At 37.3% G+C, this 27,108-nt stretch overlaps 1 protein-coding gene across 4 annotated transcripts in view; it reads left to right on the forward strand.

Moving 5' to 3' along the window:
- The first annotated feature begins 4,041 nt into the window (after positions 1 to 4,041).
- fmnl2a (formin-like 2a) overlaps positions 4,042 to 27,108 on the forward strand; it is a 138,123-nt gene continuing 115,056 nt past the window's right edge. For all 4 annotated transcript variants that reach the window (XM_052148410.1, XM_052148409.1, XM_052148411.1 and 1 more), the window contains exon 1: positions 4,042 to 4,475. In XM_052148410.1, coding sequence (XP_052004370.1) covers positions 4,362 to 4,475 — 114 coding nt within the window. In that variant the 5' untranslated portion in view covers positions 4,042 to 4,361. The remainder of the gene's footprint in view (positions 4,476 to 27,108) is intronic.

The following is a 27,108-nucleotide window of genomic DNA, read 5'->3' on the forward strand; positions in this document are numbered from 1 at the left end:
TCCTGATCAGTAAGTCCTACAAAAGTAGGAAGGTCAGTATTGCAACTAGACAGCTGCTCAGCCAACTGAACAGAACTATAATGCGACATGTGCCACCCATACCTCTATACTACCTACATTAACAATGGGTGCATATACTAACCCTCTCTCTGCATATACCAAAGAGGGAGACAATAGCAAATCTTCTGGGAGAGTTTTCTTCTGGCCCCAATGGTTCTAGGAGAAATTCTATCACTGCACTTGAAACTTGGGGACAGGTAACCGGAACCATAGTCATGGTACCTGCAGCAACACAAATAGGGGTCTTCCCCTGCACTCTCCTTTAATACAGAAGGGGAACTCGACACAGCATACATTTTTTGACAACAACGGAGTGCCTGTTTCCATGCTGGGGCTACTGATCACATTTGGGGAATCTGAAAAAAATTATGGTTAAAATAACTCTCGGTTATAGTAGTCACCATAGAGCCTGTGTCTAATGCATAACACATCAACAGTTCCCATTTTAACATTCACTTTTGAACAAGACCCTACCAAACCAGAAAAAGCTTGAGATACAACTTCTGAGCCTAATATCCCCATCTCCAGTGTGTGGCTCTGCACCTTGGAGGGTTCTAGTTTTCCGCCAACGAGACACCTGCCTGAACGCTAGAACCCGAAGCAGGCAAGGACCTAATTTGAATATTAGCAGCACAATATCTAGCTATATGACCAGCTTGATTACATTTGATACAAATAGGTTGGCCATCAGGTGTTCGGCGAAATCTATTATTTCTGGGGATTCTAGTAACATTATTTGCAACCCCTTCTGCAGTATTTAAAGTTTTAAGAATCAAATCAATTGTGCTTGCTGTCATAGGACCATATCTTTCAACTCCGCAAATTCATAACTAATCATTTGATTCTCTTCACACGTAGCAATAACCTGAGTTTCAAATGAGTGTGGGGCTACTACTCTACCGGGCCTATTTCTTTGTGGCTGTTCCTCCTCCACCCAACGCATTGCCTCTTTGCGTAGGTCAAGGAGAGTTAACAAAGAATTCTGCCTCACCAACCTTTTTAGTTCTCTACGAAGGGTATGGTCTTGAACATTTTCACAGAACTGATCTCGCAAAACCACCTGATAGTCAGACACAGCATTACGATTAGCTTTTCGTACCTTGTCCATAAGATCCATTTAGTGCATGGGAAAACTCTTGAAAAGATTCCACCTCTCACACCTCTGTTTTCTATCAAAAAACTGCTGTTGCAAGATAACGTAGGAAGAAGAGCAATACAGTTCACACAACACTGAAAAAGAGGATTCTGCTCAGATGTTAACTTCCCTAGGCCTAAACTTAATTTCTGTCCAAGCCTCCCCCTCTAAATGATCAGACAAACATGGATTTGTCTAGTTCAGACATGTGTCTCCCCCTAATACAACTCTCCACCTCCTCAGTCCAATCTTCCAGAATAGGAAAGCCAGGGGACACTTTACCAGAGAATTTAGAACACTTTCTTTCTCTAGGCAAATATATAGCTGGTTCTCTCAGTTATCCATTACCTTCGGAGGCTGAATTTGATACAACACCCACTGGACCTCCAATTTGTGGCTGCCGTCTTAGTCTTTTATTTTCTACATGCAGTTGCTCCAACTGCTCTTGTAGTTGCCGAAGCTCCTCCAACCATAACTGCAGCAGGCCAATACACTGTCGTCAAAAGCAATCATCCTCCAAGCTGATCGCTGTTCCTCCTACCACAAAAAAATAAACAACTATCCACTTCCCAGCCTTAAATATCACAAAAAAAATTGGTCGATTCTGCAGACTACGCCAAATTGTAACTTACGGATTTTTCCTTAAGCCAATGTGCCCCCAAAAAAATACCTTATTTGACACTCAGGTTTATCACAAAAATAGTAATTTATTAATACAAATAAATAAACCTAAGATACCAATAAACACATGTAATGAATGAACAAACAAACATGCAACAAACTAATTCCCACTCAAATATTAATAGCCAACCAACACTCCATAAACATCTACAAAACCCAAGCTTCTTCATGCAGAATCATGCAAATTAAAGAAACAAATCAAAAATCACATCAAATATATAACCGGTTTACCAGAAAACATACTCCAAACCAAATGAATTCCACAGCAAACATATGATAAGTTCACGTGTTTCGAAGCATCGAGAGTATGGAGGTTGGCTGGCACCACGAGGCTGGGAAGGTGTAGACTATCTAACAAACAAACAAAAACGTCAAACGCCCCACGAGCCAGTCCCCTTTACAACAACCATTAAAGATACCAGCGCTGGAGGCACACAGCGCGCACATACAAGGACGGGCTGGCGAGGAAATGAAACGCACAAGAAGAACAGCGAGCAGCTTAAACCTGAAACGCCGCTATCTCCATATTTAGCTGCCAAGATTAAATTAGATCAGGCGTGACCAATGGCCTACCAGACCATCCACAATGTTTGCATCTGCTCACCCAGATCATGTCCATGCAAAAGCAAACAATGAATCGGACAGCACGCTTCAATGCATAAAAGCGGACCCCATCTCAATGTCTCATATCGGGCGCCTGCTTAAAAACCCTCTCATTGCCTAACTGGCCACACCCTCTATTGGTAACCACCTCACCGGCTACATTCGATTCAACTTCCCGCGTCTACTACCTGCGCAGATATCAACAGCGCAACTGGGTTGTAGGTTGCCAAGTTGAGGTCAAAAGTGTTGATTGTGTGGATGCGTTTCATACAAGGTCTGGCAACTGTACAACCTTGGAATAATATATTTATTTAATTATTCATATAACGAGGTTTGGGCCATACAAATTACTGGAGTTTCCCGGGAGAAATAATTGGTGGCAGGTATGGTAGTGAGGGAAGTTATCCAAAATACTTTTTCCAAGAGGGGAGTCTTCTAATATTTGAAATTTAGTTATTCACAGACCCAAAGGCATGATATGTACAGTCTCGTAAACAGTGTCAGACATAAGTGTCCTGTCCTTTGAATTGAGGTCTGAACGCTGTGCTGCTGTCTTACTGATTAATTAGGCCACTTTATATACATTCACATTCAGTTTATAAATGTGTAAGTTGAAAAATGACATAACCAGTGCACATTTGCCTCATATCTTTGACAAGATGATTGTTCATCTTAACCCACTCTCCCCTACCCATCAGCACATCTGGGGCCATTTAAAGATTACTTTTCTCATTAGTCATTAGATGGCGCTGTTGTAGTGCGACCACTATACATTGTCTCAGGGGTCCATAACTGGCAGGGGAAGACAGGAGTTTTTGTTGCTGTTCATAGTTTGATTGTCACACAAATGTTTGCACTCTTGACACATCCTCATTAATATTATTAAGACATTTAAAGAAATGAAACCTACATACACTGAGAAATTAAAAAACTCAACCATAATGTATCCCACATATAAATTAATCAGATGTCCATCATTTTAAGTAACTTTGACCCAGAAACACATTTTGGGTTTTACGCACTGAAGTAACAAAGTCACTGCTTTAAATGTTTTTGTGATATAATCGTTAAACTAAAGATCAAAGTGGCTCAAAATGATGGAACAAGTATCATAATTATCACATTTCAATGTTATATTGTCACAAAAATGTAAGATTTAAATTGTACCCATTTAGCAAGAGTATAGAGTAGACTTTTTTTAAAACACTTATTCTGCATTAACAGAACTGTAATAAACACTGCATTAACAGAGCTGAATGCCTGTAATAAACACTGCATTAAGATGCCAACAGACAATGAATATTAGTAATCCTCCCCTTAAAGAATATTCTGGGTTCTATACAAGTTAACTCAATTATCAGCATTTGTGGCATGGTGTTAATCACCACAAAAAAAAAATATTTTGACTTGCCCCTCATTAAAAAAATAAAATAAAATTGGTGACAGTGTTGCCCTTACAACGCAATGGATTACAATAGATTAGCATATATTTTGCAACGTCGGCATTTCAGCCGCCAACGTCACGTTACGTTCTTAATATTCATGAGTCGCTATTTAATCCGCTTGCGGGGCGGGGCGCCAGCGCCTGCAGTTCTCCTCTGAAGTGCGGTTTAGATGCTTAATTTATCTGATACTGAATCATGAAGAACAGAAGAACTCACTGGGAGTGGTTCGGAGTGACATCGTGCAATATGCGGTTAGGACACGTTATGTGCTCTCTTGTTGCCCGTGTGAAGTTATAATGCCGCTGCGCACGGACTCTGTTGCTGCGTATCTCCACGAAGTGTTCAAGATAAAGTCGGACAGACAGTGAAACTGGATATACTGGACATTTACAGGACAAACCCGCTGTATATGAGTGTGATTGTGTGCTGGAGGAGAGATGGGAAACGCAGGCAGCATGGACCAACAAACTGACTCCAGAGGACCGCACATCCCTCTGAAACTGCCCATGCCCGACCCGGGGGACATCGAGGAGAGATTTGCGCTCGTTCTGGTGCGTATTCATCTTATTATCATCAGCCAAACTTACCATAAAGCAACTAGATAGAGATATTTCATCGGAGGCTTTTGCTCGCTGAAGTTCTATTCTATTCTATTCTCGCCTAGTCTAATGACTTGTTCTTGTTTGTAATTACGCTAGTTTTGTTGAAAGTTTCTGAATCAGTTTTGTATAAACAGAGAGATGTTGAGAAATGCTTTAGATGGATTTATATTCTATTCTGGTCTATGATATTCTATTATATTCTAGTCAATTCTATTTACTTGTTCTTTTTGTAATTAGTTTTGTTGAAAGTTTATAAATCAGTTATATAGAAATAGATGTTTGCTTTGCCTATTTGCTTTTGATTCTGTTCTGTTCTAGTATTCTATTCTATATATTCACTTGGTAGTTGCTGAAATTCTATTTACATTCATTTTGTTGAAAGTTTATTAATCAGTTGAATAGGATGAAATGTGCTTTGACATCTTAGTTTGGTTGAAAGTTTGTGAAATAGGTTTTGTTGAATTAAAAAGAGATAATTTCTTTGACATTTTACTTTTGTCACAGTTCTGTTTGATTCTATTCCATTCACTTGTTGTTTTCTGTAATTACACTAGTTGTGTTGACCGTTTATGAACAAGCTTTGTAGAATAAAAAGGGATGTTTACTTTATAATTTTTTTTGTAGTTTGTCACAGTTCAATTCTATTCCATTCTGTTCTTTTATGTGAGTAGGCCCTACACTACTTTGGTTGAAAGTTTGTTAATATGTGTTGTAGAATAGAATGAAATGTTTACTTTGACATTTTACTTTTGTAGTTTGTCACATTTCTGTTCTATTCCATTATCTTCTATTCACTTGTTCTTTTATGTAAGTACACTAGTTTTGTTGAATGTTTATGAATCAGCTTGGTAGAATAAAAATAGATGTTTACTTTGGCATTTTTTTTGTTTGTCACAGTTCTATTATATTCTATTAAATTACATTATATTCAATTGTTTTTTTTATGCGAGTACACTAGTTTGGTCGAAATTTTGTGAATTAGTTTTTTATAATAGAATAGGATTGACATTTTACTTGTAGTTTATCTCAGTTCTATTCTATTTCTATTCTATTCATTCACTTGTTCTTTTATGTAAGTACACTAATTTTGTTAAGTTTGTGAATAAATTTTTTCTAAATATAGAGAGATGTTTACATTTTTTTTATTCTATTTATATTAGTTTGGTAGAAATATAATTCTTTGTTATGACTGGGCAAGTTTTGAAATATTATGTTTTGAGATTCAGGTCAGTGTCTGGTTTACACTGAAAGATTTTCAATTGACTGAAATAGCAACAATTTCAGCTGGAGTGGTAATTTAATACACTTTTGTCAGCTAGTGTAAGGAAATGACATGGTCAGTTGAAATAGTTGTGTAATATGCTGTTGAGAATGTTAACTCATACAGGGTGATTCTCGCGAAATTAGACATATGAGGTGTCATGAAACATTTTGATGATAAAAGTAAATGCTATCAAAATAAGAAGGATACAGTTATAAACATCTCTTCATGTACTGTTTTGCACATGATTTCAAATGACATCATAAATACCAATTTTGTTGTTTTTTCCACATTTAAGGGGAAATTTTTCATTACCGCAACGTGTCCATGACTGGATTTGTGTTCTTTGAGATGGAAATATTTATAATTAAAAAATATAAAAAATAAAACGCTTCAGTGCATGTTATACTATAAACATTTACAGTAAAGAAACATGTGGTATTTGTTGATCATTGGTAAATGTAGTGACAATAATAAGGAATATAAATGTGTCCAAGACCAATTTTCTCATCCTCCGCAACAATTTTCAATCATTGTTTAAGTCCTCAAGGAACTAACATTTTCAAGAAATTTTGTTGGAAGGGACATAATTGACTGTGACACTCAAGATGGCTACCAGGTAAGCAGTTCTTATTTTTTCTCTCCAAATAAAAGTTACAATTTTGTTTGTCATAGTACCTACACAACTTTTTAGTTCTCATTACTGAAACATGAGTTTGTGAAGTTTTAAAAAATGTTGCCGTTTTCATTTTTTGATTACTATATACCCCATTATGGTCTAAATATAAAAAGAGAGGGAAAGTTTAGCTAACCCTCATTTAGCTTCGACAGTTAGCAAGAATGTTTAAGGTCGCTCATCCTCCGCAACACCATTATCATTCACCGCAACAATTGAAGGCCTGTTGCGGTGGAGATACTCAATGTTCGGTAATGAGAAACAGACTTATGAAGGAGGGACATGCACTATAACTCTTGCTCATTTCAATATAACTTGATATTTGCCTTAAACACTTCTTGAACAAATTGCGTAAACCTTGCAGAAATGTCACCTCCTCTGCTAGACATTTCTGCATTTTACCTGACATATGGGCAAAACATAAAAAAACTCTCATGAATGAGTTACAGTTGGGGGAAAACCTGATTGGTACAAAGTAGAGATGCACCGATTGCAATTTTCTTGGCCTATTTCGATTTCCGATTTTTTTGCAAGTGTGACCTGCCGATACCGATTCGATTTTCTTTCCAAGAACTATTATTGACCACATATACAAACAAAATCTACCTTGCTTCAATGCTAAATTTTATTTTCATAATAAAATAAATTATTAAACATTACAATTTCCCCCAAATTGCACTAAGTTACAGGATCTTCTCTGACTTAAACAACTCTCAAAATAAAGTGCTCTGTGACTGGAAATAGGTAGAAATAACAATTAACTGCAAATGAGTTGCTTTATATAACAGATGTCATTTTCCACTATTTTTATAAATGGACATTTTTCTCTTTATTACTCGTCTAACAAAACAATTCCAAAGATCTGAAAAACTGAAGTGTCCAATACGCTCAACTTACGTTAGATGTCCAAATATCAGCATGTTTACATGCGGCTGTGACGTTATTGCCTGCGCCGCTGGCAACAAAACGGGCCGGCTTGGAATCGGTAAGACGTGAGGCTGACCGGTCGGTTACCGGTCCGGGCCGAGCATGCGGAAAATCGGCTAATTCCGGTCCCTGGCCGGTCGATCGGTGCATCTCTAGTACAAAGCAGTCGTTCCAGTTGTTTGTTTGAGTTGTTTGACCAACTCATAAATCGAGTTGCTGCTATTCAAGTTCTTCACATGAAATTATTCTCAGAAAAAGGTTGTGTGGTTGAATGTCAGGACCAAAGTGTTTTAGCTAAACTAAAATCTTTTTACAAGAGCACATGATGCTGTTACATTTAAATGTTTCTCAGGACCACATGATAATATGTTACATTGAAAAAGTTCTCATGAACACATGATTATATGTTATACTAGAATGATAATATTTATACTAATGGTTGTATATTTGTTAGTACTACAGTGTAGGCTACATGACATGATTCTTTATGAGCATAACATTGTAACTTATATACACAACACTTGTTAACACAAGGCATGGTACTGTGATGATTACGATAAATGAGAAAATGAAACTGTTCATGAAATAAATATTATTTAAAAAATTGTATGCGTTTTAAATATGTAAAATAGGGTTAGGCATCAAACCCCTTTGTCAACAGTTAATGTGTGAGCTAAATCTCATTTCCAAAACATTGATTCTCATTACCGAAATGGCATTTTCATTACCGCAACATGTATCTTTTTTACAAATTAATAATTAGATAATCATATTTTGTTTTAAAATGTATATACATATTACACAACACTACTTATTTAAGGTCTGCTACATAACAAATGTGTATGTTATCTTTTAGTAAAACAATTAAAAGGTGATAATTTACAATTTCTTTTATGTTTCGGTAATGAGAGAAAATAAGGAAATTACAAAAAAGAATAAATATGAAAAAGTAATCTCTCCAGAGTTTTACATAGCTTTGAGCACGAGTAATAAGAGTCTACTTTAACATTAGCCAAAAATACAAATTTTTAACCATATATTTAATGTCATGTTGCGGTAATGATAATTTTTTATGGACTTCATCTAAAAATGTAAATAATTATATAGGAAATATTTTTTTAAATCTTGTAAAAATAATGGTTATAGTAAGTTCAGACCTTAATCTTATATGTGCAAAAAGAAAATTGGCTTTAAGGGCATTTTAAAAATTCTGATGCTGGACACCTTCTAAATCTGGATTTCGTGAGAATCACGACTCTGCTGGGCACTTAGGCAGTTTGGTATGAAGGCCTAATCTTTAGGGATCTTTTACCCTGAGAGCTCTAGATTTTGTATTGGGAATGTCTCTTTCACCAATGATTTTCATAAGATTCAAATGAGATGCACATTATTTTGTTTTAATATAGCCCATTTTTAGTGTCATCATATTACTTCAAGAAAGATCATATCTATATGTCATCACACGTTTAAACTCTGGCATCACGTGCCATTGTCTAGAACAGCTGTTTCCCAAACATTACCTCTACTCTTCAAGTTTATTCCAGCGTAACAGAGAATTGAACACAGCACAGGAAATGATGTCATGAAATTGGAATGTACAATCATTTGCCTCGTGTCTGAAGAATGTAAGGAATGTATGAGATTAGTATGCAGCTACCTGAAGTGTGCTGTGTTTGAGTTCGGGCCGTCTGCTTAGTACTGGTTTGATGGGGACGGATAAATGTAGGTCAGACCTAATGCTTCACTAACACCTAGACAAACCCTTTCAATTAGCATACAAGCTCACACACACTATTTAGGAGGAGGTTTCCTTGCAGCTTGGGGCAGAAAGGGGGAGTGCAGTCAGTCCCAAAAGAAGTGGAGTTGGTTTGGTTTCTCTTGTTCACAGAACCTGTGGTCATTTTTACCAATTGTGGAGGCTGAGTGAGTAGTTTCCATTCAATATCCTCAGGGAGAAAATTGCCAGCCACGCAATGGCTGGCAACACTGCAAGTAAGATAATGCAATGATCAGATTTGACTATAGGGCTGGGTAAAAATATACATTTTCCTACACCCCCAAGATAGATTTTTAAATGCCAAGAGCGATCGGAGTAAATCACTTGCATATGTGACCAAATTTGGCACTGTGCAACAGTTATTTGCCACTGGCTGATAAATGTTCAGAATTCACTCCAGTGATCGAGAAGTATAGAGTAAAGAAGTTCAGCACTGGGATCCTTTCAGTGTGTGTTGAGAGTAAAATTTTGGTTCGACTTGTTTTGTTTGATGTGTCCAAAGACGAGATCCACACAATCCATTTGTCATTGAATAATGTCTCTTTTAATACCATTTCTTTTCTTTTACAGTCAGTTGTTGATCAAAAACAAAAAATAGAATTGTTTCATTCTAATATCACATTACACGGATGCGGTAAAGAAACTCCTCTCGTAATGTGGACTCAACCAAAACCACTGACACTTACTTAGAGAAAAAAAAAAGCTAAAATGTGTAAAGCTAGTGATAAAATAAAATTTGTATAATCAATGTTTCCATTATGCCAAGTTATCATTAGCTGAGAGAGTTTATATATATATATATATATATATATATATATATATATATATATATATATATATATATATATATATATATATATATATATATATATATATATATATATATATATATATACAGGTGAAACTTCGAAAAATTAGAATATCGTGCAAAAGTTCATTAATTTCAGTAATTCAACTTAAAAAGTGAAACTAATATATTATATAGACTCATTACAAGCAAAGTAAGATATTTCAAGCCTTTATTTGATATAATTTAGATGATTATGGCTTACAGCTTATGAAAACCCCAAATTCAGAATCTCAGAAAATTAGAATATTGTGAAAAGGTTCAGTATTGTAGGCTCAAAGTGTCACACTCTAATCAGCTAAACACCTGCAAAGGGTTCCTGAGCCTTTAAATGGTCTCTCAGTCTGGTTCAGTTGAATTCACAATCATGGGGAAGACTGCTGACCTGACAGTTGTGCAGAAAACCATCATTGACACCCTCCACAAGGAGGGAAAGCCTCAAAAGGTAATTGCAAAAGAAGTTGGATGTTCTCAAAGTGCTGTATCAAAGCACATTAATAGAAAGTTAAGTGGAAGGGAAAAGTGTGGAAGAAAAAGGTGCACAAGCAGTAGGGATGACCGTAGCCTGGAGAGGATTGTCAGGAAAAGGCCATTCAAATGTGTGGGGAGCTTCACAAGGAGTGGACTGAGGCTGGAGTTACTGCATCAAGAGCCACCACACACAGGCGGGTCCTGGACATGGGCTTCAAATGTCAAACGTCTTACCTGGGCTAAAGAAAAAAAGAACTGGTCTGTTGCTCAGTGGTCCAAAGTCCTCTTTACTGATGAGAGCAAATTTTGCATCTCATTTGGAAACCAAGGTCCCAGAGTCTGGAGGAAGAATGGAGAGGCACACAATCCAAGATGCTTGAAGTCCAGTGTGAAGTTTCCACAGTCTGTGTTGGTTTGGGGAGCCATGTCATCGGCTGGTGTTGGTCCACTGTGCTTTATTAAGTCCAGAGTCAACGCAGCCGTCTACCGGGACATTTTAGAGCACTTCATGCTTCCTTCAGCAGACAAGCTTTATGGAGATGCTGACTTCATTTTCCAGCAGGACTTGGCACCTGCCCACACTGCCAAAAGTACCAAAACCTGGTTCAATGACCATGGTATTACTGTGCTTGATTGGCCAGCAAACTGGCTTGAGCTGAACCCCATAGAGAATCTATGGGGCATTGCCAAGAGAAAGATGAGAGACATGAGACCAAACAATGCAGAAGAGCTGAAGGCCGCTATTGAAGCATCTTGGTCTTCCATAACACCTCAGCAGTGCCACAGGCTGATAGCATCCATGCCACGCCGCATTGAGGCAGTAATTAGTGCAAAAGGGGCCCAAACCAAGTACTGAGTACATATGCATGATTATACTTGTCAGAGGGCCGACATTTCTGTATTTAAAATCCTTTTTTTATTGATTTCATGTAATATTCAAATTTTCTGAGATTCTGAATTTGGGATTTTCATAAGCTGTAAGCCATAATCATCAAAATTATATCAAATAAAGGCTTGAAATATCTTACTTTGCTTGTAATGAGTCTATATAATATATTAGTTTCACCTTTTAAGTTGAATTACTGAAATTAATGAACTTTTGCACGATATTCTAATTTTTCGAGTTTCACCTGTATGTATATATATATATGCAATATCACACAAGCAAGAGTGCGATATGGCCCTACATCAGCACTGCTGTGAGTGCCGTAGGTAATCACAGCAGTGCTGATGTAGGGCCATATAGCATGATTGCAAGTGTGATATTGCTTATATACAACAGTTCAATCAACAAGTACATTTTTAAAAATTAGGAAAAACTGAGTACGGTCACAATTTCTTTTTATTTGTGCATGAAACTACTTACGCAACAGATCACAATGTGCCATTGCTAGCTCAAAACAAATGATACTGACAAGCCTCTCAAAAACATCACTTTAGAACTACTAGTGTCATATTCTAGCATGGTATTGGAGAAACAAGGGTGTGTGTGTGTGTGTGTGTGTGTGTGTGTGTGTGTGTGTGTGTGTGTGTGTGTGTGTGTGTGTGTGTGTGTGTGTGTGTGTGTCTGTCTGTGGGCAGGTGGTTTACGAGGACTTTTTTTTAAAGTTAAAAATGGGTAATTACAAGGGTATTATGTTATATATGTGGTTTATGAGGACATTTATAGTGTCCCCATAAATCAAATTGCTTAAAAAACATACTAAATGATGTTTTATTGAAAATATAAAAATACAGAAAATTTTGTGAGGGTTAGGTTTATGGGTAGGGTTAGGGGATTGAATCTATAGTTCATACAGTATAAAAATAACTATGTCTTTGGAGAGTCCTCATAAGAATAGCTGCATCAACATGTGTGTGTTTTTGTGAGAGAGCGAGCGAGAGAGAAAGAGAGAGAAAGCGATGGAGCACGATGGAGCACCTCTTGGTGATGCTGTAGTGTGTTAGTCAGCTTTATGAAGAAAATAATATTTCTCAGTGGAAAATAGCTGTCCAAGCAGGGGTATTCCTCTCTATTTTATGGTAGCTGGTGTGCAAGAGTCTTTAACTATAGAAAGTGCCTTGAGTTTGTATAATTCATCAGTCTGATGTGTCTCTCGATGGAAGTTGTTAGTTTATTTTTATTTTTTTAAAGCTATTTCCCAGCTTTAGTAGTGTACTCGTAAAATAAGCGATCACTGAGTGCTTTTGAACGTAAACACTGACTGATGCTGACACACTTCACGTCACCAACTGGCTCATATTACACACAAAATTCTTATTTTGCTGCCACCTGCTGGCTAAAATATTTAATGTCACAATTTTAAATGTAAAGAGACAGATAGTGCTTAACACTTCTGCACTGCTCTTACACTTTAGTTTACAACGGCACAAACACAAGCGGAGTGATGCACACAGTGAAGAGTCTGAGTGCTGATGGTGTGAGACCATCAGTACTCATGGAATGTCTCTCATCCAATCAGATTCGAGGACTGGAACTAACTGTTGTATTGGACGAGAGACGTTCCATGAGTATTGATGGTCTCACACCATCAGCACTCAGACTCTTCACTGTGTGCATCACTCCGTTTGTGTTATGAAAACTCCTTTGGCAAAATGGAGTACTACTTCTGTGTCTGTGGCACACTGTCTTTATTTATGTTCATCTAATAGTAGTCACAGTGTTCTTGTTGTGGTAATTGCTACAATTCACAGGCAGATGAATCCTGTTCTGTCATTGCTGACGTCACTGCTGGTTAGATTTTTAATCCATGTGTTTCTGGATCACCTGCTTCTCACGCTCTCTGACACATGCAAGACAGAGCTCTGTTAAGCCTTGTTTATACTTTTAAAGAAGCCAAACCTTTTTCTCCTGGACGAACTAAAGCACCCTATGCGAACGAAGCACAATCTCTGAGAGACGGGCTTCGAAGTTGTCCATTTTAACGACAGTACCCTAGATAACAAGTCCTCAGCTGGCATGCGCGATTGTACAAAAAAGTGACACGTCCAAACTACGCCCAGGATTAGTTTGAACCAATAATCAACGCTCTTCGACCAGCTGAGTTATCTTGGGTCAAGAATTTCAGAGATGTGCGCCAACAGGACGTGTTTTGCAATTGACAGTGAACATTTTATATTTTCCAATAATTTATTATTTAGTATAAATGTTGAGATTTTACCTTGTGTTATATTACCCTGGAATTATAAAAAAAAAAAAAAAAAAAAGTTATCCCAGATGCGATGGGAGTTTGTAATACAGCTGCTGAGGGGGTCAATTTAGCATTTTTCCCTCTTCTGACTGCTGTAATCCACTTCGCTCTGTGTTCCTTTTTTGGAAAGTCGTAGAGACGTAATAGTGGATTTTTTTTCTTTTGCTGTTGGATCAAAATGGGTAAGTGAAAACAATATTTGCTGTCATCTTCCATTCATAACTATAGACGTTTACCCTACAATGGTTTTCTTCCATTTTCCAAAAGCCGGAAATGTGATAAGGGTCAATTCAAGCTTGAAATACATGCAACTTTGTGTTTTTTTCGAGCCGCTTCAGTTGGGGCAGTCACCGTGCCTTAACAATCTTTTAAAATTGACACAGCATCCTTAAAACATGGCATTTATGATGTTGCAAACCATTAAGATGCTCCAAAGCCGACAATTAAAAATAACGCAGATGGAACAAAAGAACGCATCCTGTGAGAACAGAAAAGATTGACGAACTCACTAACGGTGATACTGAGCATGTTGGATTCTCTCAGAGAAATGTGTCATGTCAGAGACTGGCAGGCGCTCATGCGGACAATGTCTTTTTCATTGGCAGACTGCGATGGAGGCATTTGGAACACTTCAGCACTGTAATCACAGCTTTGAGTGGGATTTACTTACTGAGTGAGAGAGATCCTTCTAATGACCAGACCTTTTTTTCAATTTACTCATCCAAAGTAAAATATGAGTGTAAAATGCCACTATCCAGACGATTGTTTTGATAGACGCATTGCTTTGTGGATATGGGTGTTTTGGGTTGTTGCAGGTGGTTGCCTACATGTCCTAAAATCAAAAGAGACCACCCCCAAGACTATGGTGTTTTTGTTTTTCCATTTTTTTTTTTTGGGGTAAATCCTAAATCTAATAGAGGTCTCTACGCTAACATTTTGTTAACGGGCACAGTCAAAAATGTAGGTATGCAGTCGGAGTGTAGTTTTGAAAGACTTTTACATGTAATCTAACTTAAAGTGTCACAATACAGCATACATGTCATTAAGAATTACTTAAAATACACTATATATATCACAAAGAACATTACAGACTTTCACTGACAAATTTTTCAAGTCATTTGTTTCTTTCTTCATTTAACCTTACAAGCAGCTCAAAACAAACTCCGTCCTGACTGAACACCTTTATGAACATCTAATAAACAAAACATAGGCTATTGACACTTTATATGCAATCCCAATTCTGAAAAAGTTGGTAATAAAAAACAAAAGTAGTGACTTGTATATTATATTTACCCTTTGTAATATTGAAAGCTCTACAACTACACATATGATGTTTTACCTAGTGAATTTCATGGTTTAATTTTTTTATGTACAGTCATTTCAAATCATGATTGCAACACACACCAGAAAAGTTGAGACGGGGCAATTTAAGACTAATAAGAATTTGGCGAGTTAAAATAACAAGGCGATGTGAAACGGGAGATGTTAAACAGGTGAGGCAATCGTGTAGTAGTATTGTAACGAGGCAGGTGAGGGTAAGTATCTAAATGCAGCTTTAATGAAACAAAGATCAACTAAGTAACTCAGTATATAAAGAAACAAAACACAGGGAACCAAGCACAGAGCATAACATAACACATGCAAATACTGACAAAGAATCCAGGGGAAATAATCAGGGTAAACCAATCATAAAATGAAACTTCAAAGGACTACAAAACTAACACTGGAAACAGGAACGGGGAACTAAACAAGAATTTCAACATAAAAGTCTAGTCACAAACAGGCAATACAGTATAGTATTATAAAAGTATACAAGGAGCCTCCAAAAACAGCCTAGTTCTTCAAGAGCAAGGATCATTCGAGACTTGTCAATTTGCCAACAGACGCTTCAGCAAATAATCCAGCACTTTGAGAACAATGTACCCCAAAGACAAATTGGAAGGATTTTGGGCATTTCACCCTCTACAGTGCACAATATAGTTAAAAGATTCAAGGAATCTGGTCTCGGTGCATAAATGGCAAGACGAAAACCACTTCTGAATGCACGTGATCTCTGATCCTTCAGACGTCACTGTCTTAAAAAAAATATCATTCATCTGTAATGGATATCATGAACACAGGCTTGGGATTACTTTAGTAAACCTTTGTTAGTCAACACCACTCGCCACTGCATCCACAGATGCAAGTTAAGACTTTATGCAAAGGAGAAGCCATACATCAACACTGTCCAGAAGCGCTGCCGACTTCTTTGGCTCGGTCTCATCCTAGATGGAAAGTAGAACAGTGGAACCGTGTTTTTTGGTCCGATGAGTCCACATTTCAAATAGTTTTTGAAAAACACAGCCAACGTGTTATCCGGGCCAAAGAGGAAAAGGACCATCCGAGCTGTTATTAGCATCGGTGTCTGTACGGGCCAGGTGTGTAAATGTCCATGGCATGGGTAACTCGCACTCCGAGAGGGTACCATGAATGCAGACAGATATGTAAAAAAAAAAACATTCCAGCACCATCTTTTCCAGGGATGTCAAGGCATTTTAAGCAGGACAACTTCAAACCACATACTAGATTTGCCCCACCTGCAGTCCTGACTATCTCCAATTGAGAATGTGTGGTGCATTATGAAGTGCACAATACGGCAACAAAGACCTCGTACAATTGTGCAGCTGAATAACTCCATAATGGATGAATGGGGGAAAATTCCACTTTCTGAACTTTACAAACTTTCCCAAATTCACAGTGGTAAACACTTGAATGTCTCAACATTACTGTACATAAAAAAACAATGAACTTCACAAGTTAAAACATCATATAATGTGTAGTTGTGGTGCTTTCAATATTGCAAATGGCGAATAAAATATACAAATCACAAATAGTTTTTTTATTTGCATTTTTCATACTGTCCCAACTTTTTCGGAATTCGGAACTTTAATTGGCCAATTATAATATTAAAAGGTAATTCTTAGGGTTATTATCGGTTCAAAACAAGTTAAGCCAATATTAGTTTCTGATTACCACAAACAATTATTCTTGCTCCTTGTTTACTTGGGGATTTGTTTTTATAAATGTACATTTCTCGTTAGCCTCTTAAAATGGAAGTGAATGGGGCCAATCCAAAATGCTATAATACACATTGCTAAATAAAGCCACAATATGTAAATCATTTAATTGTTTGCAGTGCAAAGTTATTTCCGTTACACTTTGTTGCCATACCGACACAATGTTGGTAAACCCTACAGTATAAGCAATTTAATCACACTAAAATGATGTAGAACAGAGATTTCATGATGCTGAAAACATGTTAATACTTTTATTTACATCTTGTGGCTATACTTTTGAAACGGTGTATATTTTAATTTTCACGGACTGGTCATGATACCATGATAAATCCCTGACCCCAAATATGTGAAACTGTTGTGCTTGTTTAAGAAAGACCACTAACAAGCATCTGAGATCTGCCGTGATGTATACGTTTCTGTTAAACAAAATAACTGACGATGAAGTCACAGGTTTCAGTCTTTATAAGTGGCAGGTTCTTTGTGGAAAGTTCTGAGCTCCATGGTTTCATGGTGAAGGAAAAATATTTTGGGTCCAAAATGCTTAGGCTATTTCTGACTTTGATAAGACACATAATTTCAATTTGTGACCTTGCCCATGAAAATTACATACTGTAAGCTTCAATGTTTAGACTTTAGATAAGCTTAATGTGTGCTATTTTCCTTATATAGATTTTTTTTTTAAGGTAAAAAAAAACTTTCACCTATTCCAGTCCAGAGTGTCACATATAAGTAATCCTTTCAGGTTTGTCCAGCCTTGACTTATTTTGACTATTGGGTTAAAGTCTGGTCCATTTTAGAACTTATTCTGATCAAGAACTTTCACTTGGTCAACATTAGGCCCTTTCCCACCTACAGTCCTGGTTCTTTAGTAACTTTCTAGATGATAACTCTCTTAAGAGTAACGGCAGAGACTTTTCCCTGATTGCTGTCCGACTCAAGAAATAAACCCTTGTAGTGATGTCATCGACCATTTTTCTTGTGACTTTTTTGCACGTGCGATTTCAATAGCAACAACAAAATCAACAACACCAACGAAGGACACCGGGATCAGAGCTACACTTTTGTTAGGGTTGTTTTACACTAACTTTGGCTGCATCGGAAAATGTAGACAGCTGCCTTATCTTAATGGTTTAAACAACAGTGCTTTTGGATGAATGGAACTCTTTGAGCAGTTTAAAAGGCATCTTATTTCATCCTACCAGGCAGCATTTTCCAGTTTTCAGACACAGCCTGTGTCTTCAGGTTAAGGTTTAAACTGGGCTCATGAGCCGCTCGTGAGGTGCTCTGTGCTGCAGCTGGAGAGTTGAGACGAGGCAGCGAAAGCGCTCTAACTACGCAGCACACACTGAACTCAACGGACAACATGTAGAAAATGCTTTTATGCATTTATGACTCAACATAAATTACTGTACTGAACTAATCATTGACTTAAAAAAATCTGAATCAGATTTATTGCCAAGTATGCCGACACATACAAGGAATTTGTCTTGGTGAAAGAAGCTTCCAGTGCACAACAATACAAAACAAGAAAAATTTAATACAAGTAAGTAAATAAATAACTTTAATTGAATAGAAAATAAAGTATGTATGTGTGTATGTGTGTATATATATATATTTATATATACAAACATATACTGTACATACATGCATACACACATACATCCACATATATAGTGCAAAACTAAATTTAAGTCTGTTATATACAGAAGCAAGGGGCTGTAATGGCAGAAGAGGTAGGATGTGTTGGATAAATATAAAAAAGATTATGAATTGCGCATAATTATTGCTCAATGAGGCAGTTTTAACTGTTCAATGGATGGATAGCCTGAGGGGAAAAAACTGTTCCTGTGCCTGATGGTTCGGGGGGGTGGACTGAGCAGAACTGTATCAGCAGTGCCTGTGGCAGGTTGAACTTCATCAACTGGCGAAGGAAATAAAACCTCTGATGGGCCTTTTTCACAATGGAGTCAATGTGGGTCTCCCACTTCAGGTCCTGTGACATGGTAGTGCCCAGGAACCTGAATTACTCTATTGCTGCCACAGTGCTGTTTAGAATGGTGAGCGGGGTCAATGTTGGGGTGTTCCTCCTAAAGTCCACTATCATCTCCACTGTTTTGAGTGTGTTCAGCTCCAAGTTGTTTTGACTGTTCCAGATAGCTGTTAGACCTCCCTTCTATATGCCGGCTCATCGTCATCTCGGATGAAAAAAGACATGTTAATGTAAGTTAACCACGCAGTATCAGGCACGCAATACTTCTCACATGTAAACTAGATTTAATGATGGTTTACTAAATAATACAGTTCAGTTACCCACTCTTGCTAAAGATCTGGGCCTGTATTCACAAACAAATCCTAAGGCTAAAAGTAGCCCCTAACATGGAGATACTCTTAAAAATCCTATTTTAGCACTAAAAGTAGCTCCTATACCCACAACAGCTTAGAAGTCCTCCTGAGGTCAGGTCCTGACTGGGGTGATGCTGAAATGCAAACCTTTTGTGTCCAGCTGAAGTGCCTCACTGTACATTTTTGTTTTAATCGTGCTGTCGATTGAGTTTAACTTGCATTGAACCCTGTCTATTCCTTAGGTTATACCAACAAAAAAATTTTAAGGATTACATCAGATATAGCTCCTTAATTTTACAGTTGCAGTTTAACACTTTTTTTCCACTGAAAAAGTTCTGGCTCAAACAATGGCAGTTTAGGGCGGAAACTGTTTGGAACCAATCATTAATTTTGCAATTCTGGTGGCACCAGTGACAGAAAATACACACTTCACCTTGAAGTACAATGGTATATAAAAAAATGAAATGATAATAATAAATAAAAATATAACAATCAACTCTATTCTAGTCGCAGTGCTTTATTAACAGATATTCCACTACTATATGTGGTCAAAGCTGCTTTAGGAATCCGTTTCAAATTCAAAGGTCTTTTGTGAAAGTTCTTTGAGAACATTTTTGCCAATAATGAAACTGGGCTGTAGATTTCGCTGGAGGGTGGACGTCTTTATTTAAATGTAAAATCTAGATGCAGCCATGTTTGCGATTGAGTAATGTCTCTCAGACTCGAATGCATGTCCAAGCATTAGTGTGGTTACCATAGCAGCCACACACTGCTGTTCACCGTTCCTTCATTGTAAAGGATTACAGAAATGGGTTTCACTATGGCTTTGAAGAGGAATGTGCCTCACAATTACAAGTTTATTGGTCATAAAAAGACAGTCAAGTTTGTCATGAGTTATGAATGCTAGAGACAACAGGATAAACCTTGCTACAAAACACAACACTGCCCATCCTAACATGTTTTAGAGTTAGTTTTTTTTAAAGAAGTAAAATTGATTGGATAAAAAAAAAGTGAGAAGATTTCCGATCATTTGGAAAAATCTAGACCACGAGCCCCCTAATATGAGTCACATGTTGGCTTAATGTCTTACACTTCTCAATGCTACAGTAAAGTGACGTATACCCATAGAAATTCTGTAGTTTTTTATTTTTATGAATGCCTCAATGGAAATGCTGTGTTCATCCTCCCTATAGTACTGCCTCATACTGCACAGCATACTAAAGGGTTTCTAGTGGAAGGGTTACTGCTTTTTAAATTAGTTGGACTGGTTCTGTGACAGTTTATCCCTCTCAATAATATGCACAGGTTGCTTTTAAAGGAATATTTAATGCAAAATTTAAATTCTCTTATAATTTACTCACCTTGTTTCTTCTGCTGAACAAAAGACTTTTAGAAGAATATTTCAGCTCTGTTGGTCCATACAATGGAAGTAAATGGTGACCAGACCCAAAAGCAGCATAGAAGTAATCCATAAGACTCTGGTGGTTAAATACATGTCTTCTGAATTGATATAATAGGTGTGGGTGAGAAACGGATCAATATTCAAGTAATGTTTTACTATTAATCTCCACTTTTAAATTCAATGCCAAATTCTTCTTTTGCTTTTTGGCGATTCACATTCATACCGCCACATACTGGGCAGGGAAGAGAATTTATAGTAAAAATGTACTTAAATATTGATCAGGTACTTACCCACACTTATCATATCACTTCAGAAGACATGGATTTCAACACTGTAGTCATATGAATTACTTTTATGCTGTCTTTATGCACTTTTCTGTGCTTCAAAGGTCTGGTCACCATTCACTTGCATTGTATGGACCATCAGAGCTAAAATATTCTTCTAATAACCTTCATTTGTGTTCTGCATTTGGGATGGTATTTTCTTGGGTGAACCAAGTCAATAGTTTTGGTTAATCTGGGCTTATTTGTCTTGGAAGTAATACCCAAAAATGAAAATTCTGTAATTAATAAGTGAGCAAATTCAGAAATATTAAGATCAATGGAAAAACAATGGCATCATTCTTTTTTTGGAAGAAGTATCCCTTTAAGTGTTTCTGGGTTATTCTGCAGTATTTCAAATTAACTAAATTCCAGAAACTTCCTGGCTGAATGTTTTGATTGTGTTAAGACATTTTCATAAAATAATATGAAATGCCACAGATCAATATTTACTGAGCAACCCAGTATTTTGTAGAGGGGGTCATAATGATTTTTGAAGTGTTTGGAGCAAAACTACAAGTCAAAATAAGCTTAGAAATGTGACAGCATCTGCATTTTATTTTTACACAGAGATAGAGATGTCTTTTTAACATGAGTTAACTTCAGCACCTCTTGTTGCATTATAGTACAATGGTATTAGTCTTTTTTCATATTAGTTTATTTTCAAATTAGGAGCCCCTATAACTCCTGAAATATTAAATATATATATATATATATGATACAGTATAATAACATCCTTTTTCAACGTCTTTTTTTTTGTATCTTCATTTTTAAGGCACAATGTGGTTAAATCCCACAGACATGGGGCTCTCAATCACTGATATATATATATATATATATATATATATATATATATATATATATATATATATATATATATATATATATATAGATCAGTGGACTCAATCCATAAATTAGTACCCTTTTGTTTCAATGGTTGAAAACCAGATGTGGGTCACATGGTAAGAATCAAGTCAACAAATAATGTTGAAAATGTAAATGTATGTTTATTCACATACAAAACAATAATGTAAAAATGAGTTCAGAACTACACTATTGTTAAGAATAAAACTGATCCATGGCATTTAATAATAATAATTAATAATTATATATATATATATATATATACATATATACACACACACACACACACACTCACCTAAAGGATTATTAGGAACACCATACTAATACTGTGTTTGACCCCCTTTAGCCTTCAGAACTGCCTTAATTCTACGTGGTATTGATTCAACAAGGTGCTGAAAGCATTCTTTAGAAATGTTGGCCCATATTGATAGGATAGCATCTTGCAGTTGATGGAGATTTGTGGGATGCAGATCCAGGGCACGAAGCTCCGTTCCACCACATCCCAAAGATGCTCTATTGGGTTGAGATCTGGTGACTGTGGGGGCCATTTTAGTACAGTGAACTCATTGTCATGTTCAAGAAACCAATTTGAAATGATTCGAGCTTTGTGACATGGTGCATTATCCTGCTGGAAGTAGCCATCAGAGGATGGGTACATGGTGGCCATAAAGGGATGGACATGGTCAGAAACAATGCTCAGGCAGGCCGTGGCATTTAAACGATGCCCAATTGGCACTAAGGGGCCTAAAGTGTGCCAAGAAAACATCCCCCACACCATTACACCACCACCACCAGCCTGCACAGTGGTAACAAGGCATGATGGATCCATGTTCTCATTCTGTTTACGCCAAATTCTGACTCTACCATCTGAATGTCTCAACAGAAATCGAGACTCCTCAGACCAGGCAACATTTTTCCAGTCTTCAACTGTCCAATTTTGGTGAGCTCTTGCAAATTGTAGCCTCTTTTTCCTATTTGTAGTGGAGATGAGTGGTACCCGGTGGGGTCTTCTGCTGTTGTAGCCCATCCGCCTCAAGGTTGTGCATGTTGTGGCTTCACAAATGCTTTGCTGCATACCTCGGTTGTAGCGAGTGGTTATTTCAGGCAAAGTTGCTCTTCTATCAGCTTGAATCAGTCGGCCCATTCTCCTCTGACCTCTAGCATCAACAAGGCATTTTCAGCCCACAGGACTGCCGCATACTGGATGTTTATCCCTTTTCACACCATTCTTTGTAAACCCTAGAAATGGTTGTGTGTGAAAATCCCAGTAACTGAGCAGATTGTGAAATACTCAGACCGGCCCGTCTGGCACCAACAACCATGCCACGCTCAAAATTGCTTAAATCAACTTTCTTTCCCATTCTGACATTCAGTTTGGAGTTCAGGAGATTGTCTTGACCAGGACCACACCCCTAAATGCATTGAAGCAACTGCCATGTGATTGGTTGATTAGATATTTGCATTAATGAGAAATTGAACAGGTGTTCCTAATAATCCTTTAGGTGAGTGTATATACACATTAGGATAAATATTGATATGTTGACATGGCAATCAATCCATTAAGGAAAAACCAAGTGTTTTTTTTTTTTTTTGCTGAATATCCTGTTTTAATATGACAAAAGTAAAATTGGTTGTGAATGAAATTTTATGTAGACTTTAAACTCTTCTATCAAACGATTGTGTAACATTGTCAGCCTGACATAGACAAGTCAGACAAACATGATAACATTTGGCCTTCTGATTTTGTTTTATGGTTAGCACAGTGAGAACACACTTCACTCTTATTTTGAGGAAACATAAACACTTCATTTTTCACTTGAGTTCTGCTGTCGTCTCTTACTTCAATAACATGAACTATGTATACACATCTTACAGTTATTACATGCACAACATTAGTGTGTATTATGGAGAGTAATGGGGCCGCTGTCTGAAGTGGTTTGCTGTTTGGGAACCTTTAACTATTTTTGTGGTAACTGCAAAAAGAGTCTCATTTGATCAGTCTGTTTGCTTGTGTTCATGTGCAATCATCTAAAGAGATGAGGAGCTTGTCCTTTCGAGCAGTTTACAGGCCACACAGAGCAAGCGAGTCTTGAGCCTGTATTAAATGATCAGTCAGCAGGCCTTTGTTAGCCAGATGCTGTGAAATAAACACTGTGACCGTTTTTTCTGCAAAGAGGGGGCCATTTTTCCCCTGTACAGGCTTTACAGAATCCCCTCAGAGAATTCAGCTTGGGTTAAAAATAGAGAGAACGATCCAAATGAACAAAGAAACTTCACAGAAGAACTGAAGTTGTATTCACAGAAAGTATGAATATTTTCTGACAATATGTCTTTTTTTGCCTGAGTACCACCAAATAACAACTGGCTGAGTTTGAGTCCATTTTCTGTTCACTTTAAAGTCTTGACTATAAAAAGCTCTTGAACATTACAAAGATTGCTATAAAAAATAATTTGATGGTTCATTCAATACACATTGAGCCCAATAGCGGGCAGTTTGTGGTGCAATTGAATTACAAAGTAGTAAATTATTGTAATCTAATTACTTTTTAGAACAAAAAGTGGTGTAGTGCAGTTCATTTCAAAATGTTTATAATCAGATTACAGTTAGTGACTTTTAAGTGAATTACTTTTATTTACTTGGTTACACATATTTCTAAAATAATATTATAAATGTAGAATACATTTAAAATATTAATTATTTTAATATGTACTTCTGTTTGTGTTTTGTGAAAACTGAAGGGCATGTACCCCCAAATAAGTCAATGAATGAGAAAATATAGATATTAATTTGAATTTGTGTTTTCTGTGAAAAGTCTTTTATAGTTTGAAGTAATTGGTAATGTCATGTACATATGTATATATGTATTAATAAATAATACATATTTTATAATAACATAAATGCAATCTAACGTAAAAAGCTATCTTCCACAACATAGTATAAAATGTGTTATTCGCTATTTAATGTTATTTTTTCTACAATGTTTAAAAGTAAAACCATTATAAGACACAAAACAATTCATGAAGCATCTAAAATAAAAATATCAAGCCATTTTTTTGGAACATAAATTGTAATTAATGAATTATATAAAGCTGCAATATTTTAAACATGTGACAACTTGCCCCAACCTTCACCAATCTATGAAAAAAATGCAGTAGATGTTCTGAGAACTCTCTTCTGAGGTTTAAATATACCTTCATTATATAGTTGCCCATTTAATTTATGCTATTGTTGTTTTATTATATCCATCTGTATAGTTGCAGGTACTGTAAATACACCCATCAGCCACAACATTAAAAGCACCCGCTTAATATTTGTGTAGGTCCCCCTCATGCTGCCAAAACCGCACCAACCCGCTTCTCAGAATAGCAATCTGAGATTATATTTTTCTCACCACAATTGTACAGAGTGGTTATCTGAGTTACTGGAGACATTCTCAGTTTGAACCAGTCTGGCCATTCTCTGTTGACCTCTCTCATCAACACGACATTTTCATCCACAGAACTGCCGCTCACTGGAGGGTTTTTGGTTTTGGCACCATTCGAAGTAAATTCTCAGGAGATCAGCAGTTATAGAAATACTCAAACCAGCCTGTCTGGCACCAACAATCATCCATGCAATTATCTAATCAGCTAATAAGCAGCGTGAAGTTCCCTGCTGCTTCAAATGCTCCACCATCATTCCTGTCCCAAAGAAACCAAAAATCACAGGACTTAATGACTACAGACTCATAGCTCTGACGTCTGTGGTCATGAAGTCATTTGAGAGATTTGAGAGAGGATCCCCTTCAATTTTCTGATCGAGCCAACAGGTCAGTCTGTGGATGATGAAATGATGCAACATCTGGACAGACCAGGGACATATGCAAGGATCCTTTTTGTGGACTTCAGTTCAGCTTTCAACACCATCATCCCAGCTATTTTCCAGACTAAATTAAACCAACTCCCTGTTCCCACATCTATCTGTCAGTGGATCACCAGCTTTCTGATGGACAAGCAGTAGCTAGTGAGACAGGGGAAATTCACTTCCAGCACATGTACTTTACGATCAGCACTGGTGCCCCCCAGGGATGTGTGCTCTCCCCACTACTCTTCTCCATGTACACAGTTGACTGCGCCACCAAGGACCCCTCAGTCAAGCTCCTGAAGTATGCAGATGACACAACAGTCATCAGCCTCATCCAAGATGACAATGAGTCTGTATACAGAATGGAGGTTGAACGGCTGGCTCACTGGTGCAGTCAAAACAACCTGGAGCTGAACATGCTCAAAACCCTGCTCACCATTCTAAACAGCACTGTGGCAGCAGTTGAGTCATTCACGTTCCTGGGCACTACCATTTCACTGGACCTGGAGTGGGAGACCTACATTGACTCCATTGTGAAAAAGGCCCAGCAAATGTTGTACTTCCTTCACCAGCTGAGGAAGTCCAACCTGCCATAGGCGCTGCTGATACATTTCATTGAGTCTGTCCTCTGCACTTCAAAAACTGTCTGGTTTGGTTCAGCTTTGAAATCGGACATCAGAAGACTACAATGGACAGTTCGGACTGTTAAGAGGATTATTGGTTGCCCCTGCCTCCCCCCCCCACTTCCAGAGTGAGGAAAAGCACTGGAAAAATCACTCTGGACTCCACTCACCCAGACCACTAACTTTTTGAACTGTTGCCTTCTGTCAGGCACAAGAACAGGTTTTTCCTTCAGGCTATCCATCTCATTAAAACTGCCCCATTAAGCAATAATTACATGCAATACATAGTTTAATCATTTATATTTATTTAACATATCCTACCTGAACAGTAAACATAAACTTTATTGCATAAATAAACTTAAACTATGAACTTAAACATAAACAGAGACACATGCAACGCGGCTGCTTGCGTCTCTTTTTTTCAAACTGGCGCTTCTGTCTCGACTTTATCCCCCTCCTGGCTGATTAGCCCAATTCAGGGCCAGCCATGTGTCCTCGCGGCCCGGCCCTGCCCTCCTCCTCATCGCACTCAGATAACCACTCTTTACAACTGTGGTGAGATGAATATCATCTCTGAATGCTATTCTGAGATACAGGTTGGCGCTGTTTTAGTAATATTTAGTAATATTAGGCAGGTGGTTATAATGTTGTGGCTGATCGGTGTATATGTTGATATTTGAATTTGTGTTTAGAGGATATGATTTACAAAAAAAAATATTATAAGAACTTGGTCTTTTGAAACATTCCATTCTGTATACTGACTCAAAACCATACTGAGATAAAGCCCCTGTGGCAACTTCTCTTTGTAACACCTTGCCATGGTCTGTCCTACAGTATTTAATAATGCCCTACTACTACAACAATTGAATTAGTTAATTTATTTGTTTGGCAAAGTGATGTAATTTCAGCCTGATGCCTTATGTCTGAGACTGACCTTCTCATTTTTTTATTTAAAGTGTCTACTGTATTGTACTTTTGGA

Source organism: Xyrauchen texanus, chromosome 18 (genome assembly GCF_025860055.1).
Source record: "Xyrauchen texanus isolate HMW12.3.18 chromosome 18, RBS_HiC_50CHRs, whole genome shotgun sequence".
Taxonomy (NCBI): Eukaryota; Metazoa; Chordata; class Actinopteri; order Cypriniformes; family Catostomidae; genus Xyrauchen; species Xyrauchen texanus.